This window comes from Seriola dumerili, unplaced genomic scaffold (assembly GCF_002260705.1).
Source record: "Seriola dumerili isolate Sdu_G_001 unplaced genomic scaffold, Sdu_1.0 BDQW01000149.1, whole genome shotgun sequence".
NCBI classification, from domain to species: domain Eukaryota; kingdom Metazoa; phylum Chordata; class Actinopteri; order Carangiformes; family Carangidae; genus Seriola; species Seriola dumerili.
Window position 1 is genome coordinate 24826552 of NW_019174404.1, and position 26061 is coordinate 24852612.

General features: G+C 43.4%; 1 protein-coding gene across 1 annotated transcript in view; it reads right to left on the bottom strand.

The window, feature by feature from the left end:
- Positions 1–26061, bottom strand: part of apob (apolipoprotein B) — a 42038-nt gene that overhangs the window by 10782 nt on the left and 5195 nt on the right. The window contains exons 4-23 of the mRNA XM_022750040.1: positions 12168–12315; positions 11656–11805; positions 10877–11001; positions 10725–10801; positions 10174–10630; positions 7718–7862; positions 7442–7593; positions 6976–7182; positions 6159–6354; positions 5896–6066; positions 5535–5738; positions 4669–4842; positions 4349–4554; positions 4060–4242; positions 3695–3825; positions 3063–3273; positions 2703–2875; positions 2435–2610; positions 1968–2089; positions 80–453 (exon numbers count right to left, since the gene is read on the bottom strand). Of these exons, the coding sequence (XP_022605761.1) occupies positions 80–453; positions 1968–2089; positions 2435–2610; positions 2703–2875; positions 3063–3273; positions 3695–3825; positions 4060–4242; positions 4349–4554; positions 4669–4842; positions 5535–5738; positions 5896–6066; positions 6159–6354; positions 6976–7182; positions 7442–7593; positions 7718–7862; positions 10174–10630; positions 10725–10801; positions 10877–11001; positions 11656–11805; positions 12168–12315 (3782 nt within the window). The remainder of the gene's footprint in view (positions 1–79; positions 454–1967; positions 2090–2434; positions 2611–2702; positions 2876–3062; positions 3274–3694; positions 3826–4059; positions 4243–4348; positions 4555–4668; positions 4843–5534; positions 5739–5895; positions 6067–6158; positions 6355–6975; positions 7183–7441; positions 7594–7717; positions 7863–10173; positions 10631–10724; positions 10802–10876; positions 11002–11655; positions 11806–12167; positions 12316–26061) is intronic.

Sequence of the window (26061 nt, forward strand, 5' to 3'; positions counted from 1 at the left end):
TGCCACTTTCTCTAAGTGAATATAACAAAAGCCCACCGCATAATTTGCTAACTTGTAAGAATTTCAAGAACACGTTTACCTTCAAGCTTGTATGACAATAGGTTGAGAGGTGATTGAGCCATGGCCTTGTACTGCAAAATGTAGCTGGGAAAATCAAAAGTGTTGTTGCCCCCAGAGATGGAGCCTTCCCAATGGTAGAAGTTACTGTTGATCTTGGTGGATGCTTCAGCCAGACCGAGAAGGGGTATATTGAAGTCCAAAGAAGGTGGTATAGTGATAGATGGTAGAGGATAGTTTTTGGCAGGGACATATAAGCCTATCTCTGGTAAATTTATGTAGGGAATAGACAAAGTGGTTGAGATGTTCAGTTCTTCCAACTTTTTGCCACCAAATGGAAGAGGCAGAGAGATGGCCATCTTATCTTTGTTGAACTGGTATCGGAACACGCTGTCACTATTAAGGTAAAACAAAAGCATGATCAATATCATTCCAACTTTGGACTCTGTGTCTGGAATTATGTTATTTATTTATTTTATTGTTGAAAAAACACTAACTGACAAGCAGAAAGTGACATAGAAGACATTGTGACCATAAAATATAATAGACAAAGTGTATATGAGATTTGTGTGTGTGTGTGCGTGAATGTTCTAATAAAAGTTGAATGTATACAATAATAATAATAGTAATAATAATAATAGATAGTCATGATAGCAATGATATTGATAATAATAATAGTTAGTAATAATAGCAATTATATATTGATGATAATTGTAATGATAACAATGATATGTAATAATTGTAAAAATGTGGTATTAGGAGCAATGCACATGTGCATGCATATGATAATAATAATATGATAATCAGGAAATCTTAATCAAGTAGATAGGATGAGGGAGAGTCTGCACCAGAGCACCAGGGCACCAGAGGGGCAGGCAAGGGGCCCCCAGCCCAACCACCCAATGCCACGATCAGGGGCCCACACAGCAGACAGAGAGGCTAGGTGGGGGGATCCCCATACGCCCCATCCAGCCGGTCCAGCCCAGCCTCTCCCCCACCCAGTTCAAAGTAATGTAAAATATAATATATAGTATGTATAACGATATAATAGTATAAGTCTGTATATGTACGTGCACACAGGTAACAAAATCATATGTACATATTCAAACATCTACATTTTCTGTATTGTCATCAGTTAAATATAAAAGAGTGGCAGAGATATGCACTGGTGAGGAGTAAGTGGTTGTGTAACATAAGAGGAATCAACGTTGGAGGTATTGTAAAAAGGGTTACCAGGTTTTTTCATAAGATTTGGTTTTATTTTTCAGAGAAGCTTTGAGTTTTTCTAGATTTGAATGATCTGTTAGCAGATTGAGCCAGGTGATTGTGGATATTTTAGGTCTGTTTTTCCAGTTTAGTAGTATGGTCTGCAGTATTTTGCGATGGTTAATGATATTGCAAATGGTTTGTGCTGGGAGGGTATATGAAATGTGGAGAGGTCAGAGTAATGTAAATGTGAACGAGGTGAGAATGAGGGGTTTGTGATGTATAACAGAATGGCATTGGCATATAAGATGATTTTGTGGTGAAGGGCTTTGATTGGATTCCTGTGATGTGGTCACATTGTCTAATTGAAGCTGCCAGGGGTTCAATGAAAAGTGCAAACAGTAGTGGTGATTATGGCATCCATTTTGAGTGCCTCTCTGTAATGGAAATGGTTTTGATATGACAACATTGGTTAAAACGGAAGCAGTGGTTGAATTATAAAACATTTTAATCCAGTTGGTAAAGTATGGCTGAAACCCAAAGTGATGTGAAGAGGCGAAGAAGGTGTCTGGAATTATATAGAGTTTATACATAGACAGAGAAGCAGAGAACAGAACAACCAATATAGCTGAAAGGTTGAATCAGGGTTTATGAAAGCAGCCTGGAAGCAAATTATGTTCTTAAACTCCATATTAAATACTTACGACTGCAGAAACAGTTTCTCAGGCAGAGCTGGCAGGGCGAGATCTGACATGCTCCTCTTGCTTTGCAGGTTTGCAAGATAGGGGATGTGTGTTGTTAATTTGTCCAGCCATATATTACCTGCCTTCAGGGTGACATGAAGACAAATTAAATCTCACTATAAACAAAAACTGTTAAGCTTGAAAGCACTCAGATTGTGTGTACCTCTGCCAAGGTCTCACATCTAAATATATTAATTTACCAGCAGAGAATGTTTAGAAGGTTTTAATCTACACCTGGATCTAGAAATGTTTTTATGGTGATTTATGTCATAGAAATTAATTTTGCAACATCAAAGTGTGTTTCCAGGTGTTGGGGAATAATACAGTATATGTGAAAAAAGTTGTACAGGGCCTTGTCCTCAAGAGTGGCCCATGGACTGTGTTCCTGATAAAGGTAAAAAATACAGCATCAAATGTCAAAGCACTACCTCAATTCCTTTGGTGACTATGTGACGGAGTTTCATATCAGTCTTTGCCACTTTCTGATCCAGGACATCATTGATGAGCTGGTGCAGCTGCCCATGATAATTCTGTCCATCTGGGATCATTTTTTGAAATTCAGAATTCAGCTCTGATTTCAGTTCCAGCTCAAACTTGTCATCACCTGTAAAGAAGTCCAAATGCACCCAAAAATAATGAATGAATGTTTTAAATCTCTTTTCTCTGTTGAAGATGTTACTGATGGCTGACAGTTACCGTATTTGAGTGAGGCTCTCTGTTGGTAGAATGTCTCAGGGAGGTTGATCACAGTCTCTAAGTCCATGGACACATCCTCATCTTTCTTAAGGGTCGCAGTGACGGATGCATCAGTTTTCAGAGAGGGAATAGCCATCTGGAGTTGTAGCATGGCATCCTTCATTATTTCAAGTCTACATTCAAAAAAAGGATGTTGGTTGATAAAACTGCAACTTAATTTGTTAATTATTTTCATTTTGCAGGATGATTTTCATCCACTCATTCCCTGCTAAAAAGACATAGTATCCAGGCATCAGCATTATCTATCATTAGAAAGGATTTAAGGTTTGTGTACAAGGTACAAAGTGTGTTTCTATGTACCTTGTGCGTCCAACAAGAGTTAGCTGTGGGATGTTCCTGTTGGTGACGTCAATGGTGATACCTCGCATCTTCTTTCCTTTAGCATCACTGTCAGTTAAAGCCAGCTTGATGCCTGCTTCCACATCATAGTCAGGAATGGCAACCTCGGCGGTCAAAATGTTCTTATTGTGGTTGTATTTCAGAGATGCAGTGGCCTCTGTTGAATTATCACCTGGTAACAGCAGATATTAAACTCTTTAGTTGTTGTTTATCTCCTGGAACAGGTGGCTTCAAGATATATTAAGCCAGGTGCCCTTATCAATGTCATAGGTCTCATATGCACTTGATATACCCTTATCACAACTAAAAGGATGCAGGGATAAATAAAAGGGCCTAATTTCATGGTACATATTCATCCAATCTTGGCCATTACAGTATAAGCACATGCTTCTACCAACCTGGGACAATTACGCAAGACCCAGGATTATGTTCAGTGACAATTTTTTTTACATACAGTGCTAATATTTTTAAAATGTGTTTTTAATACGGCAGCTGTGGTATGGTTAAGGTTAAGTAAAGATGTGGTTATAGGCTGGCCAAAACACATGTACATGCACACAAAGACACACACAAATGTTATTTTATAAGAGTACCTTCTGCCTTTAGAGTTAGCTTCAGAGACTGCACTTTATGACGACCCTTTTTACCCTCTCTGAGAGTTTCATCAGTGATGGTGGCAGTGTACTCTGAAATTTCCCCTGTGGGCTGGATTTCCACTGCAAACCTAAGTGACAAACACAGGTTTCATTAAATCTGGCTCCCTTTTTAAATCTGTTATCTATCTGATTAGTTTAAATCATTGAGAACACCATAACGGTGATTAAAATATCAGCTCACATTAACTATTTAGCCTTCATATCAGCTACCCAAATAGAAAACACTTAAATCAAAAAACTCAAATCAGAAAGACCACACCAATGAGTTTCAAGTCAGATTTGTTAATGTAGGTTTCTCTAACCTGGTTTCTCCAGTCAGGGGGTAATATGGGGCCTGGTAAATGGAAGTGCCATTGGAGTAACGCAATATTGTGCACAATTTAAGACCACTGAATAGGGACTGGCAGCCAGTTGAGTCAGTGTGGTCCTCCACCAGGGACGGCACTATTTTTGTTTGACCAGAGAAGACTGACAGCAACTTGTTGCTATATTTCAAGAGGAAAAATGAGAGTTATGGATACTCAGAGAGAACAACATGAAACTAACAACCACTGAAAGACTTTTGTGTCACTTGACACTGCTGTCACTGACCTAACGCTGAGCAACTGAGTGTTTGACTTAGGAGCAGGTATTGACAGTCTCAACTGGTGTCTGTTCATGGTGATCTTAGCATTGATGGAACTCTCATGGTACATATTAGTGTGCATCTCAAGCCCAGCCTCCACAAAGGCTGGAATGTGCACACCCATTTGAGTGATGAATTCTAGCCCAACTGATGGCATGAAGGAGAGGTCAGTCTGCAAGCACAAGGATACAACAGAGTAGCTGTAAATAGCAAATCAGAAGTGACATACAAATAAAATTAGAGGTTTATTTTACATGTAAACTATAATGAAGGGAAGCTAACTTACCATTATGTTTGGACCTGAGTGAGTCAGGCCTCCTTTGGCACCAGGTGCAAACACACCAGCCAGTGAGAACTTCAGAGGGAAGCCAGAGGCAGTGGGTAGAGAGAAGGCACTCTCCATGAAGATATAGTGGGCGAACACTTCATTTTCAGTGCTAGAAATCAATGATAAAAGGGCCTGTTTGAACGAAAACAAACATTGTTGTATGAATATATCTTTCATTTGAGTTACAGATCTCTTTAAACCGTGCTTAGTGATGTCATGGAAGTCCACTGTCAAATTTTGGCTTTGTAAGAAGAAGAAGAAGGGATAAATTCTGTTTATCCCTCTTAACTCTTATTTTTATCCAAGCAAGTGGTGTGTTTCAGTCAGTTTCAGAGGCTTTTTTCATTTCTGGTACAAACATTTATGGTCCCCACATAATTTTAAGATGCTCATTGATGAACATTGTTATTGTGATCATGTTAGCATGCTGACATTAGCATTCAGCTCAAAGCACTGCTGTGACTCTCTGTGTACACAACATTGAGCTGTGGTTAGATAACCCGACCAAACCTAGAGTAATTTACCTGCTACACACATTACAAACTATATAGCTTCTTCTGAGCAGGTTACCCAGAGCAGGTTACCCAGAGCACCTACCAGAGTTATGAAATTAGGATTAGACCTGTTTTTAAAATCTCAAATAAAGGTAGAAGGGTTTATTCAAAAAACCCATGACACTGAGGACTGGAATTAAGTCAATACGCCTCAGTCTTATTTTCAGTCATGTAGCCAATATAAAAAAGTTTTTTATTTTCAAACTTAGGTACCTTGATGAAATACACTCCCTTTTTTCAAAGTTCATGCCAGGAAATAATCAATCTAACCTTCACAGGTAGCATCTTGATGAAAACATGGTAGTACATTGACAGAGTTTCAGCCATCTTTCTCATTTCGCTGGTCTTCAAGTATCCAATCTCATTTCCTAGAAGCCGAAGATAGGCAATGGCCTCAGGGGCTTGAGAGAAATGCACGTCATCCATGAGCTTCCGTGCACTGTTTGTTATATCTTTAAGAAGATCCTGTGGGACCTAAAGAGATATATGTTTCATTTCATTGCTGTCCAAAAGCAATGAACCCACCATACTGTTCAGAAATAACAGAATTCCATGTAATTTCATAACAGCTTTCATGTTGAGTAAAATGGCATAAACAGGCAAAAATATGCATGTCCAAAAATCATTTCACCTCTCTTTTGATTCTGTCTCTGTCAGGGGTGATTCTGTTCAAAACATCTCTGAGCATCTGGGCTTTGTCCCCTGCCCAGTACATCACTCTTGAGATGGAGTCAGGGAAGAAACCTCTCTCCCCAAAAAGAGCATCGATTGTCGGTTCAAATCCTCTTCCCTCAACACTGACCTTGACAGAGGAGATTTTAAATGTTTGAAAGTTTTTACAAAACTAATTTAAGTGTCTTCACCACATTTAAAAATATGTTCTTTAAAACATACCTCAAATATGTCGTAGTTGTAGTCAAAAACCTTTAGTGTGGTCTCCAGCATCACCTCCTTAGGTAAGGTGTCACTGCCATCGAAGATGATGTTGCTCTGTACTGAGCCCAAGGGAGAGTTTATTTTGTAGTTTTGTGACATGCCATCAAAGACCCCTTTTGCCTTTTTCAAGGCCAACTCAATGTGCTCCCTGAGTCTTTAGGAAGGAGAAAAAAGAAAGTTTTATTAAGATGTGCACTGCCAAAAAACAATATTTCTATTGTCTTTCTCAAATCAAAATTATTTTCATTTTTATTATTTTTACCCATTAGACATGCTTACTTTGGCTTCAGATTAAATCCCTAATATTAAAGGGAAATATTATACATGCTAAAGAGATTATCTTTAAATCTGCTTTAATTGACTTTTGGTCACTCGGGCTGAAGACACCCACAATGCTTACATGTTATCAACTTATAGAATTGCTATGGCATGTCTAGCAGAGACATAGCAACATTATAATTCGCTTGTACTCATTCATGTCATAACCTAATAAATATTAAGTTTACTTTTAGCTCTGTTTTGATGTCCACCAACTCCATAGAAAAATATCTGGCTCTTCAAGTGTTAATTGTTTGGTTCTTCATCAGCTAGTTCCCAGCTTTATCTGTCTGAAATTTGATGCTTAATGGGTATTTATGTCATAGATTTTCTATTTAATCACAAAAGTAGACATTTGAATGTGCTAAGAATGGATAAAATTTACCTCTATTTGGGGACTGTTAACTATTCATTTATTGTACACATAACATTATATTACCGCTAGCATATTACTCACTTGTACATTTGTGGCTTATCAAAATTGCGGATGTTGTTCAGATGAGAGATCACAAAGCTCTTGAGCTGCTCATTCCTCACATTCTCCAAATTGTTCACAATGTCTTGAACCAGGGTTTGATGTGGGTTCTTCATTAAAATCAGATATGCTGCTATACGTTTCTCCAGGGAGCTCTGAGTGTCCTGGTACACCTCCATGAGAACATTTCTTACCTGTGGTTGACCAAATGATACATAACTGATTTGGCTTGTTGTAGCCAGTGCTAAGAGCATGTAAATGAGATAATGTGCATAGTACAAATTTTTACAGTATTTCATTTTCAGCTGTTTATTTCAAATCTCTGATGCTCTTTTTCTCTGTGCTTGTCTCTATCTTCATTTTTAAAAAGTCAAACAATTAAATCCTACAACACATGCTGTATTCATCATCATGCAACCATGAATCTGTAAAAAAAAGTGCGTGTTACTGTACCTCATCATTAATGTCCATCAACCTAAAGGCCTGTATAGCTGCCTTTTGGTTAGATAATGGAATGTCTGTTTTCTGAGCGCACCGTAAAATAGAGGAAATCAAACTGGGGCTGACCACTTGCATGGCTGGACCCATGACACCAACAACCTGGAGGTTAGAAAAAAGTATTAATTTGGGGCATTGTAACCCTGAGCCAGATTCTCTGATAAGAACTGACTTGTCAGTGAAGCCAAAACTACAGTATGTAAGATGTTTGCATGATTATCAGTACCCTCAGTACAAGGAAGGACATCTCTTCAGGGTAAATGGGCAAGTCAGAGTCGTGATCAATGCTTTCTCCCGAGCAGTCATTTAAGAGTGTTTCCATGAACTTTGACACATCTGTGACCACTGGAGTAACCTCTCCTTTATGAAACCTGTGGACAAGTGACAGAGATGATACAGTATAATCAGATGCTTTGGTTTGGATTGTGTGTTGCATTTGAGAGTGTTTTCATCTGTTTTCATCCAGTGTGATGCCTGGTCTTGTTTTGCGGTGGTAAGTGTCTTCCCTGTAGCAATCATAAAGCTGGCCAAAAACTTGTTTTATGCCCTGTTTACTTTATGAATGTAGCAGCATAGAAATGTGGTTATTTTCTTTGCGTTGTTGCTGCATTTGATTGGGCACAGCTGGAGACTAATCATTGGGGCAGCTGGATATAAATGCGGCAGTCCTCCCCACTGTCTTCCTTTGCGTTACCCCCTGATGCGTCACTTCCAGGTCGGAGGTGTTTGCCCTCACAGGTAATGCCATTTGCTGCTGCTTCACTTCACCTGTTATGTGGTCTCGTCATGCTTAAAGCATTTGTGTTTCACTGCAGAGCAGTGACAGTGTGCACCGTGCTCCAGTGTGATGCCTGGTCTTGTTTTGCGGTGGTAAGTGTCTTCTCTCTCTGCATTATACTGACTGATATCCAGTGGCTAATGCTAGTTTTGGTCACAGGTAGATGCCGGCAGCCGTGTGGGTTTCTCTCTCCCTCCCTCTCCCTGTGCATGTTTCTGACTCTGCAAACGGGTAACGCCCATCAGCTGGCTGAGTTCTCCTGTGGTGTATCTCGTGACATCACCACCAGCTGATTGGGGCCGCTGCTGCTTTGTCCACTGCTTTCTCTTGCTTTGTCTCCTCCGCTGTCTGATATTGTTATTCTCCATGGGGCTGCTTTGCACCTTGCTGCTGCTGTGTGCTGCTTGGTGGCGCTGCTTCGTGGCTTATGCCATGGTTTGTCTGCCTCACCACTTTTTTTAATATTTTCTTTTGGTTGGGTCCTCCTGCCCTCACTAGCTCCTTTCCCACCAGTAGGCCTCAGCCCCTGATTAGGCTCCCTTCCCCTTTTTGATATGAATGGTAATTTTTAAACGAATATCTTTGTAATAAAGTGCACCTTTTCTGTAACAACTTGGAACCATGTCTCTTGCCTCTTGAGAAACCGAACCTGTGTGTCTTAATGGTGATATCTGAAAGGTAAATAATTATTTGGGTGCAATTCCCAAAGTGGCGTTGTCTGACAACCTGTTGGGTTCGTAAGGGTGTAATGCCCATCTAACCTTATTACCCTAAACCTTTGAAAGTGTAGGCGGAAGTGTAAGGGTTCAATTTATTTAGAGACCCTCTGCTCGCCACATTAACAATAAATTAAATTAAACATATCTTCTACATTTTAAATATATAATAATAAAGGCATAGGTGTCATTTACACTGAGGATACTGGGGACATATCACCACACCACTTTTTGAAATGGCCATTTTTGTCCTCATCACTTTTTAAAAGCATGTTTTCTCCTATGTTTGTGTGTTGGTTTGTTTGTTTGATTTGGTTATTTGTCAGCAGGGTTACGTAATGAGTACTGAACTGTTTTGCACCAAACGTGGTGGAGGGATGGAGCATATGCCAAAGAAGAACCCATTACATTTTGGTGCTTTCACTTTCCTTTTGATGCTTTCCACTTTAACCCCTGGGGTTGCAATGCATAAAGCCCTCATTACAAAGATGAATGCACATCTGAGAGTTAAATGGTGCAGAAACTACAGGCCAACAGAGATGTGGGAAAAAGTGACATGTCAGATGAGTCATCCGTCAGGTCTTGTGAGGCGTACACCAAGAGAATGGTACAGGCCTGGATGCCTGATGTCAGTGGCTCTGTTCTACTGTGGGGGGCATTTTGCTGGTATGGTTTGGGTTCACTTGTCCCCTTAGAGGGAGGGGTCACTGTAAAACAATAGTTATGAGAGAGTTATGATCACTTTTATCCTCTGATGAAACATTTCTGTCCTGATGGGAGGGGTCTCTTCCAGGATGACTATGCTCCCATCCACAGGTCATGAGGGGTCACTGAATGGTTTGAGTATGAAAGTGATGTGAATAATTTTGGCCAATGGCCTTCGCAGTCACCAGAGCTCAACCCAGTTGAACACCTGTATATAATTTTGGACTGAAAGTGTAAAGACAGCACTCTAGACCGCCATCATCAAAACACCAATTAAGGGAATATGAAAGGTTGATGTTCCAATGTGCGCCAAGGAGCACTGAAGCTGTGCAGGTAAGTCACTTTATGTTGGTTTTTCAATTAATTCGTCACCTGTCTGTAATTTGTCGCCTTTATGTCCCCACCACTTTTCAACACAAAGTGATGCCCTTGGTAATAGTTAAAAAAAATTGTGTGTGCCACAACTATCATTATTTTACTTACTTCTTGACTGTGTTGGCCAGAGCATACATGATTGCCTTGCTCTGTTTATACTGAGCCATGCTGAGCATATCTCTGACACGTACTGCATCAGGGTTAGCCCATAGACTCAGCCCATACACTAGAGCATCAACCTGTAGTGACACCCCATCAATGGTTCTGATAGCCTGGAGGATGGCGCTGGTGCACTCTGGGGTTCCACACTGCAACAGGGCCTGGTAGGTGAGCCAGCCTGACGTATCTATCATTTCAGTAACGGTCTGGCTCAGAGTCTCATTCCTCAGGACACGCAGGCTGGACACCAGCTTATGGAAAAGGCTGGTCCTCTTCTGACCCCAGTCCGTGCCTGCCAAAGCCACAAGGTCTCGTAGGGAGCTCAGAACAGTGTCCTTCGTCTGGACTGGAGCTTTATTGTCAGGGTCTTCAAAGTGGAGTGGCTTGCTCTGACTATGGTTCACATCTGAGTACACACATATTTACATTAATTTTTTGCCTTAAAAAGATGTAGACTATAACCATACATCAGGCACTGCAGACATGCTATAATCACCTACCAAACAATCTGTTGTTGGTCCTTTTGGAGCTTTGAAAGCTGAGCTCCTGGGTCACCACTGATGATATTCCATTGTCCCTGCAAGGCAGATTAGACAGTGATGCACAAGGCTCAACAGTGCACTATACTGTATGCACCTAAATGATGACTTACTCATGGGAGAAGGGCTTATAGATGTGTTTTTCTGTGCACATGGCTGCCATGATGTGCTTTCCCTTGTTATCAAACTGGTAGTTGCAGTCTTGAGTGCTTGTAATTAGCTTTGACATGGGGTGATGCTGAAAATAAAAATCCACAATGTTAATGTTATTAAAATAAATCATAGGATGGAGTGCAAATTAGACTTGAGAAGACTTAAATGCCTTCATTTCATTTTAATTTTTGGCAAGATACTTGATGCACCAAAATGAAGGTATTTTTACATAATGTAACCCACTTTGTATGTAATGACTGGCATTTCACACGGATGGAAAGAATCCAAATACCATACCAGTATAATGAAATATCATTACAGTTGTAATAGTTGAGTAGAATTAATTTTATTGCCATTACAGCAAACGTAAACAACTTGCTTTGATTCTAATATAATCATAAATAAATAAAAAATATTAAAATAGGTAAAATACCAATAAATATAAAAGATAAAGTAAACACAAAATACACCTTAAATGCCAAAGGTTTACAATTGAAAAGTCAGATTACCTGAAAGATGCATTATAACACAAATAATTTCAAGGGAAAACAAACCTTAAGCAAAATGTACCTTGAAGTGCTAAAGGCCATTATTACACTATATAAATTAATGAGAATGATGGGTCGCAAAGTAAACCCTTTTATTATGAAAGGGCATCATATTTTACTCAAGCCTTCATCACATAATATTAAAGACACTCTCCAGTCAGAGGCTATGGAGGCATGCAATAATGTTTCACCAGTGTTTGGAGCAGGGCTAGGGGGCTGTTGGCTGATTCTCTTCTGTAGAACTGGTCACACTGAGAGAGATCTCTGGACACTGTCACATCTGTGGCGATATTCTTCCCATTCACCAGGTGGTCTGTTAAACACTGGCCGTGCACTGTGCTCTGAAAAACAGAGGGAATTACCTCAAGAACATTATCCTTATAATACAGCAGACAATGCTACATGGAAGTACAAGTGGATTTCTAGGCAGACTGCCCCTTTAGCAGAATTTAACACTCATTATCTGCCATTTTATCTTTTGACTTCTCATATTATCCTCATTATTCTGCATTTGCTCTATTCATACCTGTGATGCACTATACTGTATCCTCATTTGCTGCAACAACCCAGTTTGCCCACAGGGGATCATCAATTTACATCTAATACAACGCATCTTCATCCTCACACCCTCATGCTGTAGCTGTAGTCGTACCTTTTCTGCTGCCTTTCTGGAGAAGCCTCTCAGTTGTGAGAAGATACTAACCATTATGCTGTTCTGTTCATCCTCCATGACTGGCACTATGAGTGTTGACACAATTCCTCTCTTAATGTTTAGGATGTTGACTGGCTCATCTGTCTCAGGGTAAAGATGGACACTGGTGATGTCCTGTACAGTGAACTTCAGAGGGTTCCTGCATAAAGAAAAGACAAACCACTGAGCGATATTTTGCAGTAAACATGATCAGCCATTTAACTCAGTAAAGGCTCACAGTATGTTTACGCAAGAAGAATTTATATTCAGTTCCAATATTGGCAGTCTGAACAGGTCCTACTTCTGAACAGCCAGGTTCTGCTAGTGCCAAAGTATCACTGGAAATATTTGTTAAGTCTAATCACTGTCCCTCCTATAAACACTTTATCATATCAAATTTCTGTGACATGAATTTTTAAATGAAGATGCATTGCTCTAAATCAGCTTTATTTTTGTTCTGTATCTAAACTAGAATTAAAAACACCAAGTTTACTTAAATTTGCTTTATTCATATTGGAACTATCAGATCTGTGTTATATATTGGGTATATAGTTGGATTCATCACATTTGGGTCACTTTCTGTAGTCTGAATGTAGCCTGAGTTTTCATTGTAGAGTTTAATTCTGAGGGAACTCACACTGCTTTGGTTATGAGAGTAGTAACTAGCTGGTGTTACACCTGATCCGTGTATGATGTTAAGGAATCGGCTTACAAAATGATGGCAAAATACATGATAAAGTTGATGGGAAATTAAGTTTCAAGACACACAGGAAAAAAATACAGTATATATTTAATTAATATAATTATTCACTAAATATATAACTGTTCAGACATTAAAACTTGTCACTTAAAAAATAAAGGGCTTGAAGGACATCATTACATTAAGCAATTCTGTTTCATTATTCAATACATCTTGATGCTAACACCATCAGCCACTTCCTTATGACTCAAGGAGAAGACATCATCAGGTGGCGTCCAGCTTTCCTTAGATGTTTTGAACCACAACATCCTCCAGTTTGCGGTTTGGCAGTGGTTGCCAGTCACTGCCCATCTTCTCCTGGCTTCCAGCTGAACTCCTCTCATCTGTTCCTGAGCCAAACAGAGCCAGAAACACTTGCTGGACTTCAACTGGAAAAATCCAGGCTGTCTCCCTTAGTCCATGCATTACTGAACCAGGTCCTGATACTTTGTGGCCTTTCTCTGTGAGGCCTCTTCACATCCATCATCCCAGAGGACTGGCAGTTCAGTCAGGATGTACCCGATGATATGACTTTGTCAGGCCTCAAGGACGCCCACCCTAATTTCCCATCTTCAGCCTCATGTGGGTCTGCCACTTTTTCCATCTCTCCTGCTCCCAGATGTCAGCCAGTACTCTGAGCACCTTATCGTGACCCCATCTTTATCTCCCTGGCTTGACGTCGGTCTTCACAAGATTGGTCAATTTACCACTACCTAACACTATGGCCAAACCTCAAGTTCTGCTGTTGTTTTCTCTCATTGTTTGATCCCAGTTAACCCGTCTGCCCATGCCTCAGGTTCCCTGACTTCCTGGTTTGCCTGCCTCACTCAGTTCCTTGTTTGTGTGTCATGCCAGCTGAAGAACCAGACCTCTGCTTGTCTGTCGTGGCTCAGCTTCCTTATCCCCTGCCTGCCCCGCTCCTCTGACCAAAACCCTCTGGCCCCCGCATACCTGTATACACTCCCGACAATGTCTGGGCATGCTCCTTTGGGGATCTCCTCCCAAACCTGGATCAGGGCATCAGTAAGCTCCTGGACAGTCTGTGGCAGTACTTGGCGCCGTCAGATGAGCCGATACATAACATCCCTGGGGTGCCCAATTGGATTTAGGTCAGGGGAACATGAAGGCCACTCAATGGCATTAATGCCTTTGTCATCCAGGAACTGCCTACACACTCTGGCCACATGAGGCTGGGCATTGTCCTGCATCAGGAGGAACCCAGGGCCCACTGCACCAGCAACAGTTCAATCGCTCTGTGGATTTTATCCCAATACCTAACAGCAGTCAGGGTACCGTTGGCTATGACATGGAGGTCTGTGGGACCCTCCAAGGATATCTCTCCCCAGACCATCCCTGACCCACCACCAAACTGGTCATGCTGGATGATGTTACAGGCAGCATAACATTCCCCATAGCGTCTCCAGACTATTTCACGCCTGTCACATGTGCTCAGGGTAAACCTGCTCTCATCTGTGAAGAGAACGGGGGGTCACTGGCGGCCAATTCTTGTGTTCTCTGGCAAATGCCAATCAAGCTGCACGGTGCTGGGCTGTGAACACAGGTCCCACTGGAGGACATCAGGCCCTCAAGCAACCCTCATGGAGTCTGTTTCTGACAGTTTGGTCAGAAATATGCACACCAGTAGCCTGCTGGAGGTCATGTTGTAGGGCTTTGGCAATGCTCCTGTTCCTCCACAAAGGAGCAGGTACCAGTCCTGCTGCTGGGTTGATGCCCTTCTACGGCCCTGTCCAGCTCGCCTCATGTACTGGCCGGTCTCCTGATATCTCCTCCATGCTCTTGAGACTGTGCTGGGAGACACAGCAAACCTTCCTGTGACTGCACATAATGATGTGCCATCTTGGAGGAGCTGGACTACCTGTGCAACCTGATTGGGTTACAGGTACTGCTTCATGCTACCAGTAGTGACAAGGACACTAGCAAAACACAAAACTTGAGAAGAATCAGTCAGGAAGGATAAGGACAGAACAATTGTCTATGGCCACCACATACATAAAAATTTCCTTTTTCGGGGTTGTCTTGCTTTTGCCTCTCCACGGCACCTGTTGTCACTTTCATTTGCACCAAAGCAGGTGGAATTGATTCACAATCACTTGTGCTTCCTAAATGGATGGATTGATATCCCTGAAGTTTAACTGACTTGGTGTTATACTGTGATGATTAAGTTCGTTCGTTCGTCATCTCCCGCTTATCCGGATCCGGGTCGCGGGGGCAGCAGCCTCAGCAAAGAGGTCCAGACAGCCCTCTCCCCAGCCACTTCCACCAGTTCCTCCGGGAGAATCTCGAGGCGTTCCAAGGCCAGCCGAGAAATATAATCCCTCCAGCGTGTCCTTGGTCGGCCTCGAGGCCTCCTCCCGGTGGGACATGCCCGAAAAACCCCTCCCCAGGGAGGCGTCCAGGAGGCATCCTCACCAGATGCCCGAACCACCTCAACTGGCTCCTCTCGACATGGAGGAGCAGCAGCTCTACTCCGAGTCCCTCCCGGATGACTGAGCTCCTCACCCTATCTCTAAGGCTGAGCCTGGCCACCCTGCGGAGGAAACTCATTTCGGCCGCTTGTACTCGCGATCTCGTTCTTTCGGTCATTACCCAAAGCTTATGACCATAGGTGAGGATTGAAACGTAGATCGACCGGAAAATTGAGAGCTTCGCCTTCCGGCTTAGCTCCCTCTTCCACACAACGGACCGATTCCGTTCAGCGAGAGCTGAAGGTCGATGAAGCTTGGAGGACCACATCATCCGCAAAAAGCAGAGACGAGATCCTCCTGCCACCGAACCCAAACCCGTCCACCACCCGGCTGCGCCTAGAAATTCTGTCCATAAAAGTTATGAACAGAACCGGTGACAAAGGGCAGCCCTGGCGGAGTCCAACCCTCACCGGGAACAGGTCCGACTTACTGCCGGCTACGCGAACCAGACTCACACTCCTTTGGTACAGGGATTTAATGGCCACTAACAAGGGGCCATCCACCCCATACTCCCGGAGTGCCCCCCACAGGGAGCCCCTGGGAACACGGTCGTAAGCCTTCTCCAAATCCACAAAACACATGTGGACTGGATTGGCAAACTCCCATGCTCCCTCCAGCACCCTAGCGAGGGTAAAGAGCTGGTCCACAGTTCCACGCCCAGGACGAAAACCACATTGCTCCTCCTCGATCTGAGGTTCAACTATCGACCGGACCCTCTTTTCCAGTACCCTGGCATAGACCTTACCAGGGAGGCTGAGGAGTGTAATTCCACGGTAGTTGGAACACACCCTCTGGTCTCCCCTCTTAAAGATGGGGACCACCACCCCGGTTTGCCACTCCAGAGGCACTGCCCCCGATGTCCACGCAATGTTGCAGAGGCGTGTCAACCAAGACAGTCCTACAACATCCAGAGCCTTGAGATACCCAGGGCGGATCTCATCAACCCCCGGGGCTCTGCCACCGCGCAGTTGTTTCACTACCTCGGCGACTTCTGCCCCGGAGATTATATCATCCATCCCCAGGTCTCTTGGCTCTGTTTCCTCCATGGAATACGTGTTGGTGGGATTGAGGAGCTCCTCAAAGTATTCCTTCCACCGTCCGACTATATCCTCAGTTGACGTCAGCAGCTCCCCGCCCCCACTGTAAATAGTGTGAGAGAGTTGCCGCCTTCCCCCTTTGAGGCGCCAGACAGTTTGCCAGAACCTTTTTGGAGCCGATCGATAGTCTTCCTCCATTGTCTCACCGAATTCCTCCCACGTCCGAGTTTTTGCCTCAGCAACTGCCGCGGCTGCACTCCGCTTGGCCCGCCGGTACCAGTCAGCTGATTCCTGAGACCCACAGGCCAACTACGCCCTGTAGGCCTCCTTCTTCAGCCTGACGGCTTCCCCCACCCCTGGTGTCCACCAGCGGGTACGGGGGTTACCGCCACGAACGGCCCCAGCTACCTTGCGGCCGCAGCTTGCAACAGCCGCCTCAACAATAGCAGAGCGGAACAAGGCCCATTCGGACTCAATGTCCCCCACTGCCCTCGGGACGCGGTCGAAACTCTGCCGGAGGTGTGCGTTGAAAATCATCTTGACGGGTTCTTCCGCCAGGTTTTCCCAGCAGACCCTCACAACCCGTTTGGGCCTGCCAGGTCTGCGCGGCGTCTCCCCCCGCCATCTGATCCAACTCATCACCAGGTGGTGGTCGGTTGACAACTCTGCTCCTCTCTTCACCCGAGTGTCCAAAACATGCGGCCGCAGGTCTGATGATACGACTACAAAGTCGATCATAGACCGGCGACCTAGGGTGTCCTGGTGCCAAGTGCACCTGTGGACATCCTTATGTTTGAACATGGTGTTAGTTATGGCCAAGCTGTGACTAGCACAGAAGTCCAATAACTGAACGCCGCTCTGGTTCAGATCGGGCAGGCCGTTCGTCCCCACCACACCCTTCCAGGTCACGCTGTCATTGCCCACGTGAGCGTTGAAGTCTCCCAATAGGACAACGGAGTCCCCTTTCGGGGCACTTTCCAGCACCCGTCCCAAGGACTCCAAAAAAGGCAGGTAGTCTGAACTGCTGTTCGGCGCATAAGCACCAACAACAGTCAGAACCCGATCCCCGACCCGAAGGCGCAGGGAAGCAACTCTTTCGTCCACCGGGGTAAACTCCAACATACAGGCAGAGAGCCTGCCCCCAAAAAGCCCACCCCGGCCCTCTGCCTCTCACCTGGAGCAACTCCAGCAAAGAGGAGAGACCAGCCCCTCTCAAGGACTTGGGTTCCGGATCCGACGCTATGTGTCGAGGTGAGGCCGACTATATGTAGCCGGTATCGCTCAACCTCTTCCACAAGCTCCCGCTCCTTCCCCGCCAGAGAGGTGACGTTCCATGTTCCAAAAACCAGTTTCCGTAACCGAGGATCGGACCGCCAAGGCCCCCGCTTTGGTCTGCTGCTCAATCCACAATGAACCGGATCCCGCTGACTCTTCCTGCAGGTGGTGAGCCCACTGGGAGACGAACCCATGTAGCCGGTTCGGGCTGGGCCTGGCCGGGCCCCATGGGCCAAGGCCCGGCCACCAGGCGCTCGCCCACGGGCCCCAACCCCAGGCCTGGCGTCAGGGCGGGGCCCCGGTGTCCCTCCGGGCCGGGTACTCGGGTTCTTGGTATTACTCATCATTAGGATCTTCTGAACCGTTCTTCGTCTGGCCCTTCACCTAGGACCAATCTGCCTTGGGAGACCCTACCAGGGGCAAAATGCCCCCGACAACATAGCTCCTAGGGTCATTAGGGCTCTCAAACTCCTCCACAACGGTAAGGTGACGGTTCAAGGAGGAGTGATGATTAAGTGTTCCCTTTATTTTTTGAGCAGTGGTATATTCAATATCTATATAATTGTAATAATATTCATTGTATATGTATAATGAATTGTATACTTGGCCCTCTGAGAAAGAAGGAAGTGGGTCTGAGGAGGTTCTTTGGTACAACTCAGAAACCCATGCTCTAAAGCAGATTTCATGAAAGCTTGAAGGGAAGTGGCGTTCCACTAATCTGTAAGAATTTCACAAGGCTTGGAAAGATAACATACATCTATAACATACAGAAAAGCTTTCCATAATGTCAGAACCTCCTATTATTCATCGTTAGTAGAAGAACAAGCCCAAGTTTGTATTCAGCACTGTAGCCAGACACACAGTCATAGCTCTGCTGAGCCGTCTATTCCTTTAATCCTCAGTAGTAGTGACTTTTATGAGCTTCTTTAGAAATAAGATTGTAACTATTAGAGAAAAGAATCACCATCTCCTCCCCACAGCTGATTCTAATGTACTGTCCAATACAGTAGCCTCAGAGTCAACTGTAACTGGTTTATATTTAGACTGCTTCTCTCCTGTAGATTTCTCTGAACAGTTTCTTCATCTAAACCAACAACTTGTCTTCTAGACTCTGTTCCAATGAGGTTGTTCAAAGATATTTTTCTTTAGCCAACACTTCTATATTAGATCTGATCAACTTATCTTATTTTAACAGGTTGTGTACCACAGGCCTTTAAGATTGCAGTAGTTGGCGACGAGCATCTGATGGTCAGGCCTTGACCCATGGGGCATGGTAGTGCACAGCCAAAGAGCTTCCACCTTGCAATATCACCACCCGCAGGGACGGATTTCAGGTTCGGGTGCAATACCGACAGGGCGGCAGGCCCTAGGCATTGCGAGAATCTAGGCATACTGAATATCGGTGTCGTTGACTGGTTTGAGGGACATGGAATGTCACCTCTTCGGTGGAGAAAAAGTCTGAGCTGGTCTGGGAGGTGGAGCAGTTCCAATTAGATATAGTTTGGCTCACCTTCACAAACAGCAGGGGCTCTGGAACCAAACCCCTGGGGAGGGGCTGAACTCTCTTCTATTATGGAGTTGCTCAGGGTGACAAGTGCCAGGTGGGTGTGGGGATACTCACAAACCCCCGATGGAGCACTGCGGCATTGGAGTTCTCCCTGGGGAATGAGACAGTAATTTGTGTGCGGCTGAGGGTCGCTGGGAGGAAGGCTCTGACTGCTGTGTGTGCTTACGCATCAAACAACAGGTCAGAGTCCCTGACCTTCTTGGAGTCTCTGGGATGGTTTGCAGCTGAGTGTGAAGCGGCTGAGATGAAAGTCAGCGCTTCCAAGTCTGAGGTCATGGTTCTCAGCTGGAAACTGGTCTGCTCTCTCCCGGTTGGGGTTATTATCTCAGGGTCTTGTCACTAGTGAGAGTAAGATGGAGTGGGTTGGTGCGGTGTCAGCAGTAATGCGGATGTTGTACCAGACCCTTGCGGTGAAGAAGAAGCTGAAGCCAGAAGGCAAAGCTCTCGATTTGCCAGTCAATCTTCGTTCTAACCCTCACCTATGGTCATGAGCTCTTGGTAGTGACCAAAAGATTAAGATCGCAGATGCAAGTGGATGAAATGGGTTTCCTCCGTGGGGTGGCTGGGCTCAGCCTTAGAGATAAGGTAAGGAGCCTGGAGATCTGGAGGGATAAAAAGCCAGCTGAGGTGGTTTGGGCATCTGATAAGGATGCCTCCTGGGCACCTCCCTTTGAAGGTTTTCCAGGCATGTCTGATTGGGAGGAAACAGGTAGACCCAGAACTTGCTGGAGGGATTGAATATCCCACCTGGCCTTGGAACGCCTCTGGATCCCCCAGGAGAAACTGGAAAGCATTGCCAGAGATAGGGATGTCTGGAACCTCCTGCTTAGCCTGTTGCCATTACGACCCGATCCGGGATAAGCAGAAGATAATGGATGGATGGATGGATGGATAATTAAACCTCTACTTAAAGCCTTGTTTTGATAGAGATATTTTAGCTAATTACAGACCCATATCTGACCTCCCCTCTTGTTTCTAAAATCCTTGAAAAAGTGGTTGCTAACCAGTTATGTGATTATTTGGAATGGTCTGCTTGAAGATCAGGGAGTTGAGTCCATTATAGCACAGAAACAGCTCTGGTTAATGACTAATGATCTCTTCATGGCCTCAGACAATGCACTGGTCTCTATACTTGTCCTACTAGATCTTAAGGCTGCATTTGATACCACCAATCACAGGATCTTATTTCAGAGACTAGAACATGTCATTGCCATTAAAGGAACCGCACTAGGCTGGTTTAAGTTTAAGTAGATTCCAGTTTAATCATGTTAATTATGACTCTTCTATTCACACAGGAGTTAGTCAAAGAGTTCCACAAGGTTCTGTGTTTGGACCAATACTTGGCTTCCTTTAGAGAATATTATCAGGAAGCACCAGATAAATTTCCATTGTTACGCAGATGTCACCCAGCTGTACTTATCTATGAAACAGGATGAGACTAATCAGTTGGTCAAACTTCAGACGTGTCTTAAAGACATATAGACCTGGATGACCTGTAATTTTTTACTTCTTAACTCAGACACAACTGAAGTTATTTTACATGGCCTTAAACACCTCATGCAGCTACGTCAGTTAACGGTTTATGTTTTACGATGTATATCAAATATAGCCTGCCCTGGAATTGTACTAAATTCACCAGTTATCCGCAAAAAGAAAAGACAACCTTGAAAAAAAGGCAAAATTTCTCATCCCGAAAGTAGATGACTTAGAGTTCAGTGGCTGGCACAACAATGTACTGGGTATATCTGAGAAGGATGAAAGATCTTATCCTCGCTCTATTATTATGGAAAAATGGAAAAGATTATGGACAATTTGATTATACTGTCCCTTGTTCTGGAGAGGGCTCACAGGATAATGAACCAAAGACCCAACTCTGCTCTGAGAGTATTTGTTGTAAAGTACCTGAACTACAAGCCAGAGAAAATATCCTTGAAGCTGAAACAGAGAAGAAAGAGGTGATGTACAAAAAAAAGAAAATAAGATTTCTACCGGACCTGTCAACAGATGTCTACAAACAACAAAGGTAATATGACGGTGAGGGAAAAGCTGCGGGATATCCACACTGGATCATCTTCCCCACCATATGTTTTATATTTCATGTAAAGAAAAAAAAAAACTGTTAAAGGCTATTGCTAAAATGGAGTATATACTATGTACTATATACAAGATAAGCACAACAAATAATGGCAGATATCTTAGTTGAATGTGTTTCATGGAACTGCAGATGTCTACATAAACTTATTAAAGTAAAGCAGGTTATGAGCAGGATAAAACAGTTAAAAATAAAATAGTGTTTTTAAAGGAACACACTTATTGGCTAATGAGACACCTAAGATAAAATGAAGGTGGCCAGGTCAGGTCATTTCAGCGTCTTATAATAACTCTAGAGGTGTAATGACATTAATACATAAGTCTATTCCGTTACAGATTGAAGGAGGAACTAAAGATCACAACGGTAGATTTTAAGTGATACAAGGTCGTCCTCTCTCCATACAGATCAATTTGATTAATATATATCGACCAAATAATGATGATGGGATATGTTATGTTTGCAACTGTATGCACTGTTTGATTAAAAAGGCAAATCTGCCTTGAACTGATGATTATGGTTGTTTATGAACATTGTGACACTGAATGCCATTTGAGATTGCAGAATGATGTACAGGGACAGACAAGGAAGTACAAGTATGACATTTTCAGTTTAGATAACAGGTTCAGGTCAGGGTGGTGTGAAGAGAGAAGAGGCGGAGTGACTCTGTTATAAAGACAATGTGTATAAGAATGAATGACTGAAACAAGGAAGGACGACACTCTGTTTAGACTGGCGAGAGGAGAGCAGCAGGTCAACAGCTCTAAAGTGCAAGCAATTTTGAAAAACATCTGGATAATTATAATTTGGAAGGAAAGATTTGCACATATGCAATATGTGCTTTGGGCCATTTTTCTCTATTCTCTATAAAAGTATGTGCAATGTAAAAGACAACTGTAAACAATACTGCAATACTATAGCAATGTTTAAGTGCTTCCTTCTGAAAAACAGATAATAATGGGAAATAAATAAATATTGAAGATACAAAAAATACAGTAACATTGAAGTGCTTAAAAACTGGTAAACTGAAGCTTAAAGTGAAATCAAGAAAGCCACTATCACTTAATTCTTCATTCTTTTGGGTTGTAAACAAAGCAATTGTGAAGGACAGATCTTGTTCAGCAATGAACATGCACACATGTATTTTTTGATTGGAGACACGGTCAGTCATTGATGATTGTCAACCATAACTGTCGCTCCCGGTAACGTAGTTGTATGTTGGAGTGTGCGGACAGCAGCTTTATGACCAGGGTCCAATTCATGACAAGAGAGCACCTTTTTTTTTACCGCTAGTGGCAGATAGTAGCTTCCTCGAGCACACCATGCAGGAACAAATGCCCGGCTCCTTCAAGCGGCTGGATCCTACACTGCCAGTGTTACCAAGACCCGCCCCGCTCTGCTTCTGATTGGCGAGTAAAATTTGTTGGGTTCAGTGTCTGGTTAGTTTGAGAGCGAGAGCTACGTTCCTCTCATACCATACGACGTGTCCTCAATATCCTAGATGATCAAAAGGGATACGCCTCTTCTCTTGCTTGATGCAAAAAAGGCCTTTGATAGGGTTGAGAGGGCCTACCTTTTTGACATTACAGTTTGGTGTGGATTTGGAGACAGTTTTTTTAATTGGATTAAATTATTACATTTTAACCCTATAGTTGAGGCACTGACAAATGAGGTGGTGTCTGAGTCTTTTAATATTAAAGATGCCCTCAAGGCTCACCTTTGTCACTGCTTCTATTAATTCTAGCTATAGAGCCATTAGCAATAGCAATCAGAGCTAGCAGGCAAATACAGGGGATTAAGAAATCATAAAATAGCTCTGTTTGCAGATATACTTTTGTTTCTAAAGCAATGCCTGCATTATTAGATCTGATCGGCAGGTTTGGTAAAATCTCTGGTTATAAAGTGAATGCTTCAAAATAATCACGTATTTTGCTTAATGACAATGAGAGTCAAAATCCTGGCCAACACATATCTACCTTTAAGGTCTCATTTGGGTATCAAAATAATTCCTCAAGTGGAGAGTGTAGCATCAATAAATTATGAACCCAAGATGGAATCAACATTTAAATCTATTGAAAGATGGATGTATTTGTCTATTTCCCTGATAGGGAGAATAAACATATTAAAAATGAACATATTACTTATATTCTTATATTTATTTCAAAATATTCCTTTGGCACCACCTGAAGGAATGTTTGTGAGAACTTCACTCATTACAAAATCATATGGAATAAAAAGTGTCCTAGAGTTCGCCTGTCTCTGCTATGTCTTCCTTTCGTTACAGGGGGGTTGAAATGTCCAAATCTTTACTGGTACAATTTGGCTGCACAGTTGAGAACTATAATGTTTTATTTTTCTATTGAAGATACTCCACCATGGATGGACAAAGAGAGGACTATGTAAAATATTTGACCTTTACAAAGAAGAGGTTCTAATGACTTTTAAGGACATCTCTCTAACATATGCAAAACCAGTCACCAATAATTCCTGCATGCTCAACACTGGAAGAAATTATTACAGAGAATTGCAATGGTAATGGTTTGATCTCATTAATACATGCTTGCATCTGGTTCATATGAATCCTCAACATCCAAACTAAATGTATGACGGGCAGATTTAAAAGAGGAAATTTCAAGAAATAACTGGAACTTAGCCTGTAAGGTGCCTCAGACGCAAACAGCCAAGACTAACTTAAGAGGTCAGTTAAAAAAAAATATCAAATGAAACACAATGGACAGTTAAGACTTACTAGTAATGTAGTCACCAAAACTGAGACTCAGAGTGAGTATGATAACATCCAGCCAGTGTGCATGTGTGCATGACAATTTTGATGCCACATAAATAGCATCAGTTGTTGCCATGCATTGTGTGAGTCACATGGTTTGCAGATAAGTAAAACTCTGTCATAAGTAAGAGCATGATAGCCGAGTGGTTAGGATGCACACTACATGGGTGTGTATGCGCTGACCTGTGGGTCCTCCTTTCCACTCCCAGCAGGCCAGACTTTTTGCCAGACAAAATTGGTTTTGGGGATGTTTGGGGAGTTAGGTGGTCTGTGATTTTTATTTTAGTGGTTAAGTGGTCCTTCATCTGAAGAAGTTTGAGAACCACTGTCCTATGGGTATTACTATTATTATTTTTTGGGACTCAGCATATTCAAGTTGTGGAAGGCCGAAAGTTATTTTGTTGTACAGACAAAAGAACTCACTTCCCAACATTACCTCACTGTTTACACCTGGGGATGACCCTCCCCTAGGGAACTCACTGACCAGTCAGGGTTAACTCACACCTTCCCTCCCCCACACACCAGGTGGTCTCAGCGACCATTTTGAGAAGTTTCTGTTTAAAGCCATTTTCTTTGTTCAGACCATGAGGTCACAGCAACCATTTTGAATTGGCCATCTTGCCTTTGTCTGTGTCCCCATCAATGGATGTATTATAACAACTGGATACAGCACCACCGCTCGCTTTGCAGCCAATTTCTCCAAGTGGCCACTCGCGGTATTGCAGCAGAAAATCCCCTGCAAGCAAAAGCATTTTTCCCATAGATCACAATAGTAAAAGAGACGCCTGTAAGTAGGGTTGTCACCAGAACCGATACTTTTGTGCCAAGTCGATGCCACGTGGCAAAAATGGGACAGTACCTGTTTTGTCATGGTATCGAAGGTACCGAAATTACCAACACATGACAAGCAGGATGTCATTAACTGTATCAGCAACTTATCTCATGGTGCAAAAGTTTACCTCAAAATTGACAGTAATCTACCAAAAACGTGTAAAAGAACATTAATTACTGCATCACTGGAGTTGAGTGACACATTCTCTGCATTCTCTGCAGCACTCTGCCTCTGCCAAAGGGAGGATGAGGAACGTCCACTACTAGGTTGCAGTCTAGCCGCAATAACAAATGGAAGATGGCAACAAGTTCAGACACACAACTTGGTCCAGCTGCAGCACCTCGGATGTCGAAAGAAAAAACCCTTACGCCGGATTTCCACCAGGGCCATCAGTGCCGCGGAACGTCAGCGTCGCGGTTTTGCTCCGTCCTCTGCCCCGCGTCAATCCCCACCGGACGTGTTATGGCAGCGCAGCGCTGCCTTGCGAGCCACCCATATTCACGCGAGAATACGGAACGTACGCGAGATCGTTGCTCTTGATACAGTGCAGAGCGGTTGATACAACAGAGTGGCGACATCAAAAGCTGTTGCCACTCTGTTAATATCAACCGCTCTGATACATAATGTTGATGTGAAGTTAGATGACGTGCGTGTTGCGTTTTATTTTGAAAGGGGGCAGAAGTGTTTTACTTTGATACTGTGTCTGACTTCCTGTCTGGTGCAATCTACTCTGTTGAGCTTGACGCAATTTAGCAACGGCAGTGTCAAAAATAGAACTGCTACGGATTGATAGCGCTGCGGCACGGCGAGCTGCTGCTGGGACGCTGCTGAGACGCGTCGCAGCGCTTCTGGTGGAAATACTAACTTTGATTAGAGTGGCAGCGTTTGGCTGCAGTGACCGCGCCGCGGCGCTGACGTTGCCGGTGGAAATCAGGGGTTAGAATCAGGGGTTAGAGTCATGTATGGAAATATTTTGCTTTCGAGGTGGATGATGAGAGGTTGATTATAGACCCGCAAAAGCCCGTTTGTAGACGGGAAAGTTGAAAGTTGAAATGCTGTGCAATAAAAATTTTACTGCTTATATTTTAGCAAAGTA